This window comes from Strigops habroptila, chromosome 9, assembly GCF_004027225.2.
Source record: "Strigops habroptila isolate Jane chromosome 9, bStrHab1.2.pri, whole genome shotgun sequence".
Classification (NCBI taxonomy): domain Eukaryota; kingdom Metazoa; phylum Chordata; class Aves; order Psittaciformes; family Psittacidae; genus Strigops; species Strigops habroptila.
Window position 1 is genome coordinate 10,347,131 of NC_044285.2, and position 18,780 is coordinate 10,365,910.

The 18,780-nt window shown below is 39.8% G+C and overlaps 1 protein-coding gene across 4 annotated transcripts; it reads left to right on the forward strand.

Moving 5' to 3' along the window:
- Positions 1 to 623: 623 nt before the first annotated feature.
- On the forward strand, positions 624 to 5,003 carry C9H15orf40 (chromosome 9 C15orf40 homolog). 4 transcript variants are annotated; one of them, XM_030498263.1, is made up of 5 exons: positions 642 to 744; positions 821 to 947; positions 1,896 to 2,023; positions 3,964 to 4,093; positions 4,549 to 4,783. In XM_030498263.1, exons 1-4 carry the CDS (start codon positions 679 to 681, stop codon positions 4,054 to 4,056), a joined length of 414 nt encoding a protein of 137 aa, XP_030354123.1. In that variant the 5' UTR covers positions 642 to 678; the 3' UTR covers positions 4,057 to 4,093; positions 4,549 to 4,783. The 4 variants fall into 4 exon arrangements, with proteins under 4 accessions (XP_030354122.1, XP_030354123.1, XP_030354124.1 ...); XM_030498264.1 differs by lacking the exon at positions 4,549 to 4,783 and adding an exon at positions 4,919 to 5,003 and having other exon boundaries at positions 643 to 744; XM_030498265.1 differs by lacking the exon at positions 4,549 to 4,783 and adding an exon at positions 4,904 to 4,921 and having other exon boundaries at positions 643 to 744.
- Positions 5,004 to 18,780: the final 13,777 nt, after the last annotated feature.

Here is an 18,780-nt window from a genome sequence, read left to right on the forward strand (position 1 = left end):
AGCAACAAACATGTCTTTCCAGAATCTCTCTTAATTCAGAAGGGCTGTTTTGGAACACAGAGCTGGTTATGGAAATAGCCACTGTATATACATATGTGCCTATCAGAAAATGTATAGTGTGAAAATGAGAATACAAGATTTCTAATGATGGTATTTTATCACTGGGCATTCTAATACTAACAAATTAGTATGAACTAAGGATTATTTGTGTGCAACTAGTTTTACAGATTGCATATGATAATTTGATGCAATTGATGTATGTATATAGTATCCAGTGTCTTGCCGTATGTACTGTGTTGTAGAACGTCTCCATGTACAAAATGCTGTACCCTCCCCTGAATTACACTAAAGTCATCATTTGAGAACACAGGAGGAAAAAAACCCAAACATCTCCTCGTTCCTCTTCCCTGATTTCTCTTTAAGTGCCTGCTCCAGGTCTTAGGTTTCAAACCACGGTCTTTACAATAAGCCCCGTGTTTCGAACCAGCTGCTGTGCACAGGTTTTGCACTCTCATCCCCTCAGCGGAGCCTTTTCGCTCGGTCCCGCTACGGCTGCGGTTGCGGGCGGGGACAGCGCCTCGCTCCCTGCTGGCTCCGGAGCAGCGGGCGCTGCTCGCGCAGCGCAGGCGCGGCCAGGGGCGGGGCTCGCTGCAGTTGCCGGTAGGGCCGCGCCGCTCTATGTCGGCCCTCGCCGGCTTCCGTCGGCTGCCGGTGCGGGGCGGCGGAGGGGCCATGCCCCGAAAGGTGTGCGCGGGAAGGGCCCCGGGGCGGGGAGCGGGCGGGGGGGCCGGCCGCGGTGACCGCGTTTGCTCTGTTTCAGGGGAAAGGAGCCGGGAAGGGGCCCGCGGGACCGGGCGCCGCCGCGGGGCCGGTGTCGGCGGCAGGTGACGGCTGCTTGAGGGTGGCGGTTCGCGCCAAGCCCGGCGCCAGGAGCAGCGCCGTCACAGGTGGGTGCTGCCGGCGCACCCCGCGCGGCAGCGGGCGGGACACGGGGCCGCGCGCAGCGGGGGCGCGCGGGGCCTGAGGTGCTGCGGCCGCCCCGCCTGAGGAGTGGGGTCGGAGCGGGAGGGAGCTTCGTGTAACGAGTGTCTTAACGAGGTCTGTGGCTTGTCTCCCTCCCCTGGGGTGTGCGGGGAGAAGGTCACCAGAAAACGAAAGGAAGGAGTAATTTCACCCTTACAAGGAGCTCGCAGTGGCTCTTTCGCATTCCCGGTCAGGCCTCGCTAGGTGGTGCAGTGAGCACGGCGTAAATTCCTCTTAGAACTTTTTAGAGGAGGAATAATCGCAGTCCGATACGTGTAATGTGCGATTTGTACTTCAAGTAGCTGTGCGCTTTTGTTTGAACGGTAAAACCTTAATCTAATAAATGCGCTCTTCTTCTGCAAATCTGGGCTTCGTCATTACAAATCAGGGCTGGTTTTTGTAGAGGTATGTGTGTGAAGCAAACAAGTTGGGCAGCAGTAGAGTATCCAGGCTCAGTCGGCAACCCAAGGAAGCTGTGAGTGGTACCATAGCTCCCTGGGCAGCCTTCTGGTAGGGTAACCTGGTTTGTGTTATGCTACACTTTACCAAGCTGGACTTACACCTGCATCAGAAAGGGGAACGTAGAGAGGGGCTTAGAACAGTGCCCTGGTTGTGTGAAAACTGGTAAGTCATGGCTGAGCTCTGGTACGGGTCTAAAGGCTTCTCCGTTCTTTGTGTCAGGTCATCGTCTTTTACTGGCTAATAGTTCTAACTTAAGGGAATTTGTGAAGAGTAAAAGTGACATGCTAATCTGTAAGTTTATTTGACTTTGAATTAAAATGCTTTCGAAAACATAAACATTCATATGTAGGTGACAATAACTAGATGTTTTGAATGTTTTGAGCATTAAATCCTGAAATTATTTGTTACAGATGTGACGGCAGAGGCAGTAGGTGTAGCTATTGCTGCACCTCCATCAGATGGGGAGGCCAATGCAGAGCTGTGTCGTTACCTCTCTAAGGTGCTAGAAGTGAAGAAGAGTGAAGTTACGTTAGAGAAGGTATTTCCTTTTTTTCTTTTTTCTTTTTTCTTTTTTTCATTTCAGTCTTTCCTTACTGCAATTTAAATTCAGTATTTTGAAACCTACTCATTGAGTGCAGGAAGCTGCTCTCCTTGTTCAGTGAAAAAGATACTTTAAAAGCGTGTGATTCATTGAGAACAAACCTAGTGTAGGAAAAACCACAGCTGATTTGAGGTCTTTAATCACTTTTTTCTCATTGTGATATATTTTCCAAATCTGTGTAGTTCATGGTTTTTTGTGTTCTTCAAAGATTCTCTTGTTTTCATGTCAAATGCAGTTCACAAAATTTGTGCTTTGCAGAGAATATGCATTTTATTAGTAACTGTTCTCTTTTTTTTTAAGTTACTTCTGTATTTGAGTGAAAATTCTATGACAACTGTCACACATAAGCAAGGGCATATGTAAGCACTTGGATTGTAGCTGGGCCTCAAGAGTTTCTTTTATCAGAATTTACATGACTTGGCAAGTGGAAACTCTTTGTTTTATTCATTGCACTGAATAAATAATTTATTAATTCATTGTACTTAAAGTCAGTCTTTCCAGCCATGTTCATTTATACTTTATGAACATTAGAGCACAATGAAAAATTGTGCTTTTTATTTTCGTCTGTTGGTTTAATGTAGTAGTTGAAGTCTGTTGAAGGGTAATGGTAAATGGCAACATGATCAATGAACTGAGCACTGTTGCCAAAAGTTAGAGATGCAAAGATTTGAGTCTTGTTTTTCCTGAACCATGAGCAAACTGCTTCATTTTTTTTATCAACATTTTACAGATAAGACTGTTTTTGTATCTTAAAGGGATGTTCATGTTTAATTAGATTATTCTCATAAGTGCTAAGCAGAGTTGAACATGAAATGGGCCCGTGTTGTCTGACATTCTTGACTCAGTTGTTCTGACCTATAGTATCCAAATAATTACAGGCTAGCATTTGTTTTTCACAAGTCGCTGTTTGTTCTCAGTGAAGCATTGTGGTCAAGTCTGTATTTTACCTGTGGCTTAGATTTATCCATCCCGATCTGCTAAGTGTAAACAGCAAGTGATTTTTGGTACTCGTTGCTCTCTTATCTGCTACTTGCATTATGATAAGTGCTAACATTAACAAAGCCAGTCCTAATTATGAAAATGGTGGGAAATGATCCAATGTAAACCTGAGGTTACCAGATTTCTATTCAAGGGCCTTGATTTTCATCATCTACTGGCTAGACTGCTTCAAAAATCTGTTTTTAATTTTAAATTCCATGCTATATATCTATATAGTAGAGTTAAGGACTTTTTCATCCTTCAGGGTGTCCCTTGTGGGCCTTTCAAACTTTTTCCCAGGCTGCAGATTAACAAGCAACTTGTTTCTCATCATTTACTGACTAGTAGCAAAGTTGTGTCTTCAGGCAATATGAAATGAGGTTGCAGGTTTGCCAATTCCTGTATAAAAGCTGTGATTTCTTTTCATTTAGTTGATATTATCAACCTGAGAACTCATCTTAAGAGTAGCTAATAATCTGTGGGAAACAACTCTGAAGAAAGATCTGAAAGTACAGTTACCAAATATATATATACACACACACACTTTTTAAAAACAAAAATGTAAATTAGTTGGCATCTTGCTTCTAGATGATACAAGTGGATTACAGAAACTTAGCACTCCTTGCTGTTTGCCTATAAAAAGAGCATCAATCCAGGGCATGCTCTGGGAGCTGTATCTAATTTTAAAAGGAGAGTAGATAACACATTGTTTTCCACTTTTCAAATAATTAGAAAGGCCATTGATGAACTTTCACTTACTGCTGTTAATTCTGCATACCCACACTTTAAGAATTATATTTGAAGTACCTGATATGTTGGTGTTACAGTGAGATATTTTGGAATGTGTATGTGGTGGTGATTCTCTGAAAGATGTTTTTTTGTGTGTGTGTCTAACCCAGGGTGGTAAATCACGTGAAAAAGTGGTGAAGATCATGGTATCGATGACACCAGATGAGGTTTTAGAAAAACTGAAAAAAGAAGCTTCCAGTTGACCTAAAACAAAAGTGGGAAATGGGAAAAAGCATCTTGGTAAATGGACTGACACTATTTCTTACGTAAATCTTGTCTTGTTGAGAATGTGGGTAATGACTAGGGAGGGACGCTTCTTCCTCCCGCCCCCCTAATATAGCTGCTGTACAGTTGAAGGTTTTGTGTGGGTTTGGTTAGCAAAACTTGTCTTTACTGAGGCTCTGTATCTGCTTCTGTTGCTACAGTCTTTTTTTTCCCTCTGGAGAGTTTCCTGTTGGTAAGATTTGTCTTCTTTCTGGTCCCTAAGCAAATGGTTTAGAAAAGTTGTTTCTTAGTGAAGCAAACTTGGTTAACACAGTGAAAGGCTTGGACTGACAAGCTTCATGAGTTTTCATGAGGATGAGTCTGATGCTAAAGACCCTAGAAGAACGTTCTCTTCAGTACCCAGCAGCAAGTACTGGGTGCAGTTTTGCACTACGTGCATGCGCATACATCTAAAACAAATGTGTTTGAAGCCAACAGGCTACTGTTGATCGCACAGGTAAGCTAAAAGCAGAATCACCTGAACAACTGAAACCGAACCTGAAGTTTGCGGTATGAAAAACTGATGCAGAACTGCACACAGGAGGTCACTTCAGAATAGTCTGTAATTAGTTTCCTGAAAAGTAGAGATATACAATCATGTATCTTTGCCAAATATATGTCAAGTGTAATGACTTTTTAATAAAAGGAACAAAAAATATTATCAAACTTTTTTGTGTGTTTTTATTACAAAAAAAAAAAAATCAACGTTTCCTCGAAGTCAGTTATTGGAATGTTATTTTTAAACAGGGCTTTTTTGTAATCTTTCTTTGGTTTAAAAATGGGTAGTATTCCAACCCACAGGGAACTGAGCAGAGTCATCTGTAGGACAGAACAAGAAGTCTGAAACAAAATGGGCAACTGTACTCCAGTCTTAGAGAAATTCTTATTAGCCCTAAGAAGAAACTTAACTACTCTCCTTACCATGCTTCAGAGGTCAGAGTAAGTTTTAACTAGTGTTACCCAAAAACGTATGTGATATCGCATGTGTAGGAGTTTGCCTGTTCATCTGCATCACTGCTGATATCTGAAGTTGTCCTATCTCCTATGGTTGTCATATTTAAAAATATATATGTATAAAAATGTAATGCCTAAATTAGAAAAACTGCTCTGAATGTTTGCTTAAGTTTTGTCATATTTTCTCTTAGAAAACAACGTGTTATGAATGCATAAGTTCCAGCTAAATTTCTTTACCATCTTCTTCATGAAGTTCAGACTTCATAGCTCATAATTTTTATTTTTTTTTTTTTTTTTCTGGACAAATATCTTTTGCTTCAGGAAATTCTTTCTGCTGCCTGTTTTCCTAAATACTGCAACAATTGTTTTTAGACTGGGAGAACCGGTACTTGTCAAAACGACAGCTCCTTCAAGGTGACTCATTTTAAAGATGTTTTGAAAAATGTTACTTTTTTCTTTGGAGAACCAAGTCTAAATTGTGTATGCTGTTTGCTTAATGGTCTGCATCTGGGCTCTTTATTTTCTCAGGCTTTTGTTCAGGCACACTTTGCCTCAGTTGCCTTTCCTTACTTACCCTCTTTCGTCTGTACAGGCTGGTTTTGTTTTACTGTGCAGTCAGGTTTGGTTCGTGGCTCCTTGCTGTTTTGTCTGTTCTTGCTCAGCAGAGGGGTACCATGTCTTACAGAAAAATTATGGCAAAGCAAATCAAACTAAGTGCTCATGGGTGTGGGGGTTTGTTTTTTTGTTTGTTTGTTTTTTATTTCCTAAACTTCTTTTGAGTAGAAAACAGCAATCCAAAGACTGAGGAATCCTGCATTTATGTTATATTTTGAGCTCAATGCTGCAACAGCAATTATAAAGATCTCTTTGGAAGCCAATACCATGTGTTACATTATTATACACTATATTGAAATAATGTGTACACTTTCCCATGACTTCAGGCCCAGATTGAGGGAGGAGCTGTGTAGGCAGGTACAGTCTCTGACATACATTGGTCCTCGATGGTTACCTACATCAATAGCCAATTTAATCTTTCAGTTCCCTCTTTGTCTTGTCACCATGTTCTGCCTAGTCTTTGCTACCTTCTGCTTCAGAGGTTTCACTTTTCCTACGCACCTTCAGCTGGCATTCTGCATCTTTTCTTCCTAATCAGTGAAAGTAACTTGAAGACACATAGGGTGCCTTCAGCGTATTATGCTGTCATTTCTATGTAGTGTGGGCCAGGCATATTGTCATATTTATGACTTGTCAATCAGAAGTCCAGTACTGTTCAGCTGGGAAGCTTATTAGACTTTGGGAAAACAGCTGCTGTGTCCTCCTCCCTATTGCAATTCTGTTTTCCATTGCAATTACAAGTGTGTATGTATGGGGAGGGAGGAGCCATTTGTATAATATTGACTTTGTGCTTGGCCAAACCAAGTACTTTTTTTTTTCATCTGACTGTACTGCAGCATTTAAAACTCACTTTAATCTGTCCAGTTCAGTCGTCATACAGTATTTTTTTGAAAACTTGTTGCAGTTGGCTGGTTTTTAGCTTTGCTTCTTAGGAAGTACAAATATTCTTGGTGGTATGTACTGAAGCCCTGGCTTCTGTTGCTCAAGGCATTACTTTGTTGAGGCCACAGCGATCATGTAAAAAAAGCCAAGGTAGATGGAAGCCACAGTAGCTATCAAAGCTAAGGGATGATAATTAAGTTCTCCTGGTAGTAGTGCCCTGCCTCACTTAAGACTGGGCCTTTATTTAAGACTGAAGTACTTTAAGACTGACTTCTTAAGACTGAATTAGTGCAGCAGTGTGGCACATAAGGCCTTTATATGCTGTGAATAGAGATTTAATATGAGTAACCAAAGTAATTTTAGAAGGGTAATATAAATAACACAGGGGTGTTGATGTATATGATACCTGAGAGCCTCTTATATCAATGTTTTTCATGCGGTCTTCTGATTATATCCATAATATCTTGGTTGTGGATACGTGTATCCCTGCGAAATGCCTGGGAAGCAGGAATTGCTGGTCAATTGCTGTATATCAGAAGTCAGGTACAGAAGAGTTAAGCAGCTTGTGTGACCAAACAAATCAATGCCAAAACTGATTTAGGCCTAGCTCTTTCAGATCTTGCATTGAAATCCTAACCTGTCAACTACCTCTTCATGAACACAGTGAAATACCTTTCATTCTATTGAGAAAACTCTGTCAGCAAATAACCCTACCTCTGCAGCAGAGTATGTTTTTAATACAGTAGACCTTTTTGATCTTGTAGGAGGCTCATCCAGTAATTTCAAAACACTTTTCACATCCCCTGTCTCAAAATAAAACTTAACTCTTACTTCTGGACCAGTTAAAAAACATTGTGGTGCCAGTTGCTACCCTCCTTTTACTTGTTGGTCCCTGCTTTATCTATGTATGTTAAGCTACATGATTACTCAACTATTTGAAATCCTACTATTGACTCAAGCACTGTCCTCTTTTTCTAATGCATTGTCTGACCAATTTCAGTAAAATCTGCCTAATAATGATTTAATATTTTACTGCTTACAGACCTGGGCAGTCAGTGCATTCAATTAAGTTTTTAAACATTAGCAAAGTAGAATTTACCTCAATAAATTCTATGCCAAGTAGTCTGATAGTATAGAACATTCTTGGTCTTTCATCCACTTGGTTACATTTGTTTTCTAAAATCTAGCTTTGAAAGTAGGTACATGGTTTCACTGCAGTACTCTAACATGCTAATGAAGGATATTGAATTATTCCCGCTGAAGCTGGCCTCTGCTCTTTTACTTTCAATCCATTCCATTTATCATCTGCAGCACATTCCTATCTTTCCTATTACTCCCAAGTGTTTCTAAATCCCCATGTCTTCAGGTATCATCAGTCTAAATAATCCTGTATAATTGACAACTTTGTCAATAACTGGCAGTGGCAATTTACCAGAAAGCACAGTTTAATATCTTCCTTCTTTCAGCTTCCAGGAAGATAGATACACCTGATCTTTCTGCTCATTACTTCACATGTCTCACTGTGTTTCCCCCTCATACTGTTTATTTGCATATGTAAAACTTGAATCAGCTGAGTCCCTTTTTAATTTTTTTTACTTCAACCTACTACATTCCTCTCTTAATGTTTTTATTCTTTATGTCAGGAGGATGATTCATTGCCATGTACTATAGCAACGTGTTCCCCCCTCTCCTTCTGGGAACGCAGTGCTTTACCTCCACATAAAGCTAATCTTCGTTATTATTCTCTAGGAAGGCTGCTGCACTTGGGGCAAAGTGCTGTTAATGTAACCAAGGCACAATAAACAGTCAAAAAGCTGCTGAAGAAATTAAGTACTTGCCTGAAAGTAGGAGTCTGATATTTCTCTAAGGTACTGGCAATTCATTTCTTCCTGGCCCTTTACATATTAGCTTTCCAAGTAATTGTTTGTGAGCCATGAAGAATTTTGCTTTCATCTCTAAATGATGCATTTATTTGGTTTCGTATTGTTTCAAGAGGTGGGAAGTTGGAGTAGGTGGGAAGATGAAGTAGTCTACCATGCCATCTTACTACTGCTCAAGGCTCAGTTTTTGGAATGTTGTTTTAAATAACACTTTGAGTTTCCAAGCCTGAATTAAGGCAGGTAGAAGGGGAAATACACTTAGTATTAATTTAGTGGTTGGTCACTATAGAAACATGCTGTAATGAGAACAGTTGACCATTTACTTAAAGAGAAAAGAATGTTGGAATGAGCAGCAGAGTATCAAAGCTTCATTTTGTGCTGCTCAGATAAAACAGTTGTCTGCCTTAAAGTAATAACTGGGGTTACAAAATGTAATGCTGGGGTGACTGTCATTAAGTTTCCTTTTTCCTCTTACCGGGTAGGTGTGCAGTGCACATGGGGAGGGCTGTAGCATGTTGTTCCTTTGACCAGCTTTCACTGCCGTGGTGTTCTGCAAACCAGGATGCATTGAGACATAACTTATAAAAACAATGCAAAGCTCTCAATACATGTTAGAACACACTTGGTGTCCATCTGCCTGAAAGCAAGTTGAATTTTCTAAACCAAGTTATTTCTATGGAACCTTTTTTTACTGGTGCTACTTTCAATAGCTTGTCTTAAAAGCTACGAAGTTTTCTGCTTCCTTTCTGATATTCAGAAGGTCTGTGGGGTTAAATCTGATAGCGATATCGCTGCACATGTTCAGTTCAAGCTGCCACCTTCCTGACATCTCTGGGCCCTGGTTCACACGCTCTCTTGCTGCCCATCTCATTCAGTTTTGCTGCTGTTGTTTCAGGTAAGTACCCTCCAGCAGGACCAGGCTCTCTGGAATTGTTTCTGCTCTTTATTTGTCACATCAGCATTGTTACTGACACTTACGTCCTTAGATGCTACTGCATTTCTTTTTCCTGTTTCTTGGGCCTGACAGCTCTTTGAGATGCATTCATTGTGTAAGGGGGATAGGGAGGGGAGGAGGGGAAGACCTTGTGATACAGTCTTTGCAATGAGAGGGCAAACCTGTCCCTTCCAGAGCTGCAGCAGCTCTGTATAGCCTCCTGGCATTTGCCCTTCAATAAAATGCCTCCTTTTGTCTTCACTAAATCTGACTGCCATCAGCTAGCACATATGTGAGCTCATGTTCCTGCTATGAGGAAAGATTGCTATTAGCTATGAGAATGCACTTCTGAAAAGACAATTTTCTTCATGTTCTTAGCTGCCTTTTTACAGTGGAAGTGCAATCTGTTACTAATAAATCTAATAAGTGTATGGGTTTAGGGGAGGATTTTTTTCTTTTTGTTTAAAAAAACCTGATTAAACTCATCACTGGCTGAACATAAATGCTAATACATAGAGATGACCAGCCAGGCAAATTGCACTTGGCTAATTTTACATAATGAGAATGTCTGATTCTGCTCAGTTACTTCCTCACTGAGTTCAGGTTCAGCTGCAGACCAAGGAGCCTTTTGTTAAATATTTTTAAAAGATGATCAGCGTACAATGATGTTCTCAAACTACATGACTTCTGTTTGTTATGATTGCTCTCACATACAGAATCATATGGTTTGAGTTGGAAAGGATCTTAAGAACATCTAGTTCCAATCCCCTGCCATGGGCAGGGACAACTTCCACTAGACCAGGTTGCTCCAAGCCCTGTCCAACCTGGCCTTGAACATTGCCAGGGATGGGGCAGCCACAGCTTCTCTTGGCAGACCTGTTCCAGGGCTTCACCACCCTCACAGTATTGATTGGAATAAATTTCTTTTTTTAATACAGTGCCAGGCAATATTTCTGGTGAAAGATAAATGTGAAATTGGAGCATCTGAAAACTAATTTGACAATAGCTGTCATTAAATTGTGGATGTGTGGCAAGACCAGTCTTTCAGTGGCCAAATGCCTGTCTGTGTAAAAGTAAGAGGGTGTAAGATCTAATTGAACACACCTTTCAGCAGTCTGAAAAGTATATAAATCCTAAATCTGCAAAACTAAGGGAGCCTGTCAGTGGAGGTGTTGGTATACATGTGTTATGTACTTAGAGAAACAAGGACAAAAAGAACGTGTAATACCAGAGCTTGCCATAAGCCTTTCTGTCAGCTTTATGGGCTTGCCACTGCAAATCTGAATTTGGAAGTATCTTTTTCACTGATCTTGCTATAAGATAGGTCTCCACAAGAAACAGACCATTTTCTGCTCAACTGTTCATGTTACAAGGCTGCAAAGAAAAGTTCCATTGAAGCATGCTTTATGGGAAATGGTATTTAATAATACTAAAGGCTCAGATGCATGTGATTCCTCCTTGCGTCAGTGGACCTACTTGGTCTTTTTATCTGGGAAAGAATTTAGTGAAGTACTCCAAGTTTTACACACTTGGGCTTATAAACTTAAATAAGCAATTTCTCTTAGTTCATTTTCAGATCTCAGCTACTTCTAGGGTGGGTTTTACGCTTTGTCCTGTGGTTATCCAGTGGGAGGTATCTTGAGCAGGCTCTCTGAGAAACAGAACTTGTTCGTTTGATTCCCGGGTTTGCATACTACATGAACTTTTCCAATCCTAAAATAGAGAAAATAAGGTGGAGGGGAAAGAGAATCATTTACATTAATCAAAGGCCAGTTGTTGGGCTAGGAGCAATTTTGCTTGGTTTGTTGGAAGTATACTGCTGCTTCTAAACTCTACTGGGAGGAACATGCACAGAATGGAGGGTGTGATAGGCTCTAGATATTTTATAGCACCTGCTCTGCTTAGTTTAGCACTCAAGTCAGAATGGGGGGAAAAAACCTGTCAGGTTTTCAAAGCCTGTAAATCTAATAATCTGCAATATAACTCACAGTTATTTTTTACTTGCTATCTGTGAATCTAGGTGGGGAAAAAGATATTACCTATGGCCACCTTCGTGTGAATCCTGAGCCCTTAAATGCCAGTCTGAAATTTTTCAGGAAGGAAAGATTTATCTTCTGAAATGATAGATTCATGTAAATGACATTGATGTGTGATATAGAAGGAGCATCTACTGATGCTGCTGGTTTTTAGAGTTTTGTGGGTTAAAATACAAATTCAGGTGGAAAAGTTGGTGAGCTGCTCATAACGAGTTCATCTATTCTGCCTTCCCGTCTCATTTAAGTAAATTGATTCTACAAAGGCAGCTACAGTTTGCCAGTATTTTTTCATTTTGGTGACTGAACTATTATCCTTCACAGCAAGTCAGGGCTAACACTTTGTAATTGCTGTGAGAGGCTGGCACATCCCCTTGACACCAGAGTCAGCCAACTGCAACTCCCAGGGTCTTGTCTTATCTGCAGAGCTTTGTCCAAAGCGTTGTGAAGTCTCCCACAGTTTTCCATTACGCTAAATTGGCAGCTCTGGGAGCCCAGCCTTCAGCTTTGTGCAGCGGGAGGAGCTGCTGCCAGAAATGCTCATTCAGGTTAGTGGATATTGTGAGAGTTTCCTCTGCAGGGAAAGACAACTGTGGACTGCATTAAAAGTTGTCTCCAAATGAGGCACTTTCTGTGTCAGAAAAGAAAGCGTTAAGACTCTAATTAGAAGAGAAATTTGAACTCGGAGAAATTCATGCCCATCATCACCACCTTTCATCTCTGAATTTTAGAGCTAGTCCCTCTGCTGTATTAATTTCCACTGTTGAGAAAGTACAAATACCAAAAGGAAATGACACTTCAAGGTTTAAGTGAAATCACTCAGAAATGGTAAAATTCAGGTTAACTGACTCGCTCAATAGTGTAGTATGTGAGAGAGTAAATCAAACACTTGTTTTCTTTTGCTTTACTGTCTGTGAACAGCAGTGAGCAGAAGAGACACCCGTCGTTGTTTGTTCCAAAATGATGTGCTTTCTGCACAAAGAAGCCTTTGGTCTACTGCTACATGCCTGTTCAGTTTTAGAGGATAAATACAGCCCACAGTTTTAGAGGATAAATAAATCTGTGACTTCTTAGTTGCAACAAAAAAGTGTGACTGTAGGCAGGTTTGGCAGGAGAAAATAAGCTCTCGAGACTGTTGTGAACATTGGGTTGGCAGCCGGGGAGATAGCTGTATTTAAGGATTTTAGAGAAGAACTTGTCCTAAACAAAAAGGCTTGAGCCTATTCTAGAGACTAGGAGTGCTGATTATCTTTGTGTCCAGTTTCATGAAGAACAGAATATGTTCCAAAAAAGAATATCAGGTTTCTAGAGTAAGAAAATCAGAGTGTATAAACCAGGTATAGCAACCTCTGTGTTTTGTCCCTTTCCCCCAATCTTTCCTGCTTGTAATAACCTACAAATTCTTATTCTAGATTAGATGGAGGTTCTTGGAGATGCACATTCCTCTGTTCTTTTGGAAAGCTCAAAGTCTCTTGTTGCCATTATAATACAAATAATAAGAGCAGCATAATCAAGGTTGTATTTGTTTTGTGGTTATTCTGAACACTAGAGACTTACAGTAATTATAATACCATTAAATAGTAATGGAAGCAGATTTAAAAGTAGATCATGAGACTCCTGGAAGGAGATGAAAATCTTGCTGAGTTCTCTTCACTACCCAGGTGTTGTATTCTCCTCTTTTTATGGCTAAAAGAGCAACCTAAAATGATTTCCAAACTGCTGGGTGTGCAAGGGGCCAAGAGTGCCGTACAGAAGACAGGTTTATGTGGGAGAAACTGAAACTAAATTCATTCCTGTTTAAAAATCAGTTTTCTGTAATTTTGGAATTGTACTGCGTCTGACTGCATTTAGTAGTCAGAGATACTGCATTTAGTGCCCAGAGACAGGAATATAACCATGAAGAAAGCAGTTCTTCCCTATACCTCAGTATGCCTCTCACCATGGGATCTGATTGCTTTATAAATCTATGCAGCCAGTGTTATGACTACATGTCAATTTTTCCTGGAGTGTGCTGAAGTGAAACCATGACATGACATTGATGTTCTATGACCCAGCCCTTTGTTTCATGAAACAATACTGAGTCCCAATATCATGATTTTTATAAGCCAGTGTAAAGTGGTGTTTGTCTCAAGTCTTCTTTCATCCTGTGTTCACAGTGTAAAGCTCCTGTTATGTGCTTGAAATTTTGTGTAAGTACAAGAGATAAGAACATTATCCATCTAGAAGCCAGGTAATACTGTTGGCTGTGCTAAGACTTAAGGTGGCAGGGTCCATAGGGCCAGAGGGATGTGTGGGGCTTCTGTACTTTGCATATGACATAGACCGTTGCCTTGCTGTTTCTCTAGGGTGGGGACGTTTTAGGGGAAAAATGATTTATTTTGGGTGTTTTAGTCTGCCTACTTTGTCATGTGGGAGCCATAAGGTCTACATTGGGCCCTGATTATAGTGTCTCTATGGCTGTTGTAGTGTTTGCAGTGTTCATTTGTGAGGGAGAGATGATGTATGACTTTAGTTAATGATCCTTTAATACACAGTGCTTCCAGTCCAAATTGGAAGAGAGCATCCAAAGGGAAGGACAGGCTGTGCATGATAAATACCTCTTCCACCACACAGTTAAAGCCTACTCTAACAAATGTGAAAAATGCAATTTCATTTTCCTTCAGCTTTTCAATTTTCTGCTAATACTTTTCATAGAGGGAACTTTTTTTTTTGGTCAAAATCACTATAATTTAAAGCCATATAAATTTGAAAGCTCTTAGAAGGTTACAAAGGTGAATTAAAATACCCATTTTAATTGTTCCTTAAGCATACTGTTTCATTTTGGTTTTTTCCTTTACTTCCTGTCGTGTATAGTAAAGTTTCCTGACAAAGAGCCAATGAAGAGGATTTATAAACTGATTTTAGTATAATCACATTCTAGCCTGTATCAGTATTCAGTATATATTGCTTATTTTAACCTGAAGTGATGTGTTAGTTTGACTTGGAGATGGAGTAAGATGTGGACAAAGTAAATAATTTATTAAATTAAATGAAATCATAGCTACAGACCAGTGATTCTGCCACAGTGTTTTGCTAGTTAAAACAGGCAGCCTTGCTGTTACTGCATGGGAATCTGCAGTTTATCATCTGCTGGCAGATAATCAGGCCTGTTACCAAACTGTGTACTCTCCAGTTTTGCCTGCAGGCCAGCAATGTCACAGGGACAAACAGGGCATCATCAGCCTGGAACAGCGCAGACCCAGCGTGGCGCTTCCCCACCCCGGTTGCAATGCAGATGTTACACGCACAAGATCCTTCATGCGTTATAACATTTGTTTAGGTTCTCAGCACGCTGCAGTGGACTGACTGCTCCTATGTATTTATATCTGTTATGCTCACAAAAAAGAATGTGGTTTATTTAGCAGCTTAATCCATAGGAATTCAAATGAATTCCGTTTAGAGACTATTTTAAAACCCTGCTCTGATTTTGCCAAATGAAGCCAAGATGCAGATATTTGGTATGGTCTTAACTCGGGGTTGGTGTTTTGGTCATCTTTATTTTTGAGAGGCATAAATAACAAAAAACGAACTGACATTCACTTGTTAAGATTTCCTTTTTTGTGTGTGTGTGTGTGTTACAATTGTTAGTATGTTCTAGCAATCCTTAAGGTTTTTATACCAGTAGCAGAAAACACGAAGAGCCAGAGAAGGTTTTTTGAGCTGTATCTTGATGGCATGGTTACAGGAAGGTTTCTGCCTTCTAAAACATAGTATATGAGGTGTGATCTAAAGAAACAGAAATTAGCAATTAAAAGTCATTCATGAGCCAATGTCCTGTAGCACTGTTCTGTGCCATATGCATGTGCAGCAAAGGCGGAGTTGAGCCAAAAAGCAGCTGAGTTTGTGGACAGCTCTGAATCCAAAGTCACGACAGGACCTGTCGGGATGTCTAGGATCCTCCCCCGGAGCATTAATGAGAAATAGATGCCATCTGGAGGGATTTTTTTGCCAAGGGACTGAGATGCCGTCTTTGTCTCCCAGTTCTCATCAATCACAAATAGCTTTTAAATGGATTTGTAGTTTACCTTCAGACAGATGATTTTGTCTTCTCAGCTACTAAGGGCACTGACCTTTCAATAGACTCTTATAGAAGAAGAATTTTTATTTCTTGTAGCACACATTTGTTGCAGTGGCTGCTCTGACACTGTTCTCTTTCCGTTTCCTGCACCAGTACATTCCCTCTTTCATGACAGTTGCTTCATCCACTCCTCCCCTTACCACTGCATTTTCTTTCCAGTTCTTTTTCTGTAGGTGCAACAAACCACTTCACAATTAATGTTTTAGAAACTCAGATGCTTAACTATGTAATTCTAGTAGTTTGCGTTAAAATCTTTGCAACTATCTGATTAAAAAACAAAACAAAACCAAAAACAAGCACTATAATGCTTGAGGCTGGAATTTTACTCAATCTTGCCATGATTGTATGGTATATGCGTGAATGTTTCTAAAATCCATTAAATATAAACGAACAGTACATTCCATACAGTAACCATCACAAGTTTTCTTGATGTGGAATCTAGTTTGCATAGATTGCTCCCTCGTTTTTAATTCACCTTTGTTTAATTCAATGTTAACTATCAAATTGGACTACCCATACCTCTTAGCCATGATGAGGCTGTCTTTATGCTACTTAAATTTTTTGAAGGGCTTTCCTGCTAGACTCATAGGATTTGAGTCACTTATTGTTTAGTGCAGGTCTAGCTTTGAGAGCTTGCTAGGCCACAGAATGCCAGCTGTACATCTCTAAATACTATGCTATATCACTATAGAGTGACATAAAGGCAATGTTTAAATCAAGTCACTGCCTTCATAGTATCTATAATGTGTTTCAAGCATGTGGCTTATAAATGAGTAACATGAGCTTGATCAGAGAAGAATGTGTGTCCACACAGAGCTCTTGCATTAAACTGATGTAAACTCCAGAGGTTTCAAATGCTGTATTTAAATGCTCATGCCATTAAAACCAGTGAAACATTATTCTTAAATGTACTTTGTTTTAGGTCTCAGTGGCATTCATAAATCAAGATGACTTGATGACCCTACTTGAAGGGTAAAACTTAAACAGGCCTTTGCTATGGAAAAAATAATTTTCTTTTTACTCTGTGAAAAGAGTATGTAATCACGTGGGGCTGGTTGCACTTGGCAATTATTACTGTGACTTTATTTTTCTTGAGCACATTTTCAATAGAAAATGTATCATTTCAAGCATTTTTTCAGAAACAAACTTCAGACATGACTTTGATCAAAGACCATCCACTTTCTTATCAACTCTGATCATGCTAAACTTGGAACATGTGGCTAAAAGCTATGTGAAACTTCTTATAGTATGCTTGGGTTTTTAACCTTTACCTTAACAGTACTGATTGTAATCTTAAGTATTTAATTTATGTGGGTATATAAATACCAAATTGTCATTCCTCACCCTGAACAAGAGCTTTGAAAAAGCTTAGTGTCTTAATCATTCTTTTAACATGGAACATGTTTCAGTTTGAAGATGCTGCTTGAATCCTTGAAGATTATTTTTTCATGGATAAGGTTGGTCCTTGGTTATTTTTGTAGTTTTATAACAAATAAGTTCTTTTCTTATCTATTTGAAAGGTGAGTTGAAGTTTTTTCTTTGGTGATCAGGAGCAGCTTTGATACTTGCTTTTGATACATCTCTTATTAGTGAAGCAAAGTCTGAATTACACAATATGCAGGAAAAAAGAAAATAAAGGAAAAAAGAAAATAAAAGAAAAAAGAAGGCAGCCCATACTTGTGGGGAAAAAAAAGTCATCCAGCTGCTGAAGTATTATTTAAAATACAAGTATCTCTGTACTAGGAAGAAGACAACATTCATTTATATTTCTGCTAGTCACAGATAACACAAAAGGCAGCCATTAGGGATGGCAATGTGATTTATCCTGTTGTGTGTTTATTAGACTTAGAGTAAAACATAGTTATTGGCAACTTTCCCCATCTCTTGCAATAAATCTGCATTTTATTAGGACGGAGTACGTAGGGGGTGAGCTGTATAGAAATAACAGTTTGGCATCACTGTTTCGCATAAGTAAATGAGGACTGACAACCACTAAGTGCAGTCTGTGCTTTACTGAAGAAAAATATAGGCCATGGTAAACACGAAAACAAATTCCAGCCTGCAGGGCTTAATGAAAAATAATCTTGAGAGGCAAGATCACTGTGCGCCACCACAGTACAGTTGCCATCTACTCTCCTGGCAGTGCTGGAGCCGCTGGACTCTGGTTTCACCTCTAGGATTTACCTCCGTGTCTCCAGCCAGGCTGCGTATTTCTTCGGTACTTCCAGGGAAACCTGATCTGCACTATAATCTTGCTTAGCTTCTGGTCATTAGGGTATCAGTGCTATGCATAATTCAAGCAGGGCTATATAGCTCTCTTCTAACACACAGGGACAAGGGGACAGATTATAATAATTCTTCCTGATTGCCAAATGAAAGGCAAGGGAGGTGCAGTTCTGTTCAATTGCTCTAAGGTGCTCAGTAACTGCTGTAAGGAGCAGTCCAGTTTTCCTCCTTGCTCCATGTTCCTACCCCTTCTTGTTTGTCAGAGTTAGAGGTGTGACTGCACAAGTTGGGCCAGTGAACAACATTCACCCAGGGTGTAGTTCAGAGGCTTTTTCAATTGCCTTCCCCTAAGGAGTAGTGGTGGTGGCAGGTGAGCCCGTCACTTAAATTCAATGCAAAAAGAATTTTCCTTCCAACATCTCAGTATAAGATGTATCAGAAGCAAATGGGAACATGTTTCTTCATGAAGCAGAATATTTATTAGCAAATTAATAGTACAAGTTTAAATATATTCAAATATATAAATATATTCAAATATATAACTGCTGCAATATATTCAAATATATTTAAACAGTAGATTAAATATCTTCTTTGTTCCAGAAGTTGTATGTTGATTAGATCAGAAATGATGCTTGTCTTCCCTGTCTGAATCTCTGCTAGAGAACCTTTTGAAAGTACTTCAGCTTTTAACTAGCCTTTCAAAGCACGTCTGCGCATTTCTATTCCCAGCTGCAGCACTAGGATAAAATAGAGGTTGAATAGCAGTGAACACTTGTAAAACTGCATCTCACAAATCACACGAAGATGATTTTATTTTTTTTTTACTGTGCACTTTCATTTGCCTTCAAGTATCCAGTGGCTGAGCTGTGGTTTGAAAACCTTCAGCTTTTTTTTAAATGCTAGTTCAGAAATTGTATAAAAGGTCCTGGCTTTTCTTAGTTGTTTGTCACAGCACCTGTAATTTAGCATGATAATTCTTCAGTATCAATTAACAGTCCACACAAAAGTGCTGTGCGTGTTCA

Coding starts and splice junctions, on each gene's coding strand:
- C9H15orf40 (XM_030498262.1), top strand. CDS start 679: ATGTCGGCCCTCGCCGGCTTCCGTCGGCTGCCGGTGCGGGGCGGCGGA. Junction 745..820: donor GAGGGGCCATGCCCCGAAAG/GTGTGCGCGGGA, acceptor GCTCTGTTTCAG/GGGAAAGGAGCCGGGAAGGG. Junction 2,024..3,963: donor GTGAAGTTACGTTAGAGAAG/GTATTTCCTTTT, acceptor TGTCTAACCCAG/GGTGGTAAATCACGTGAAAA.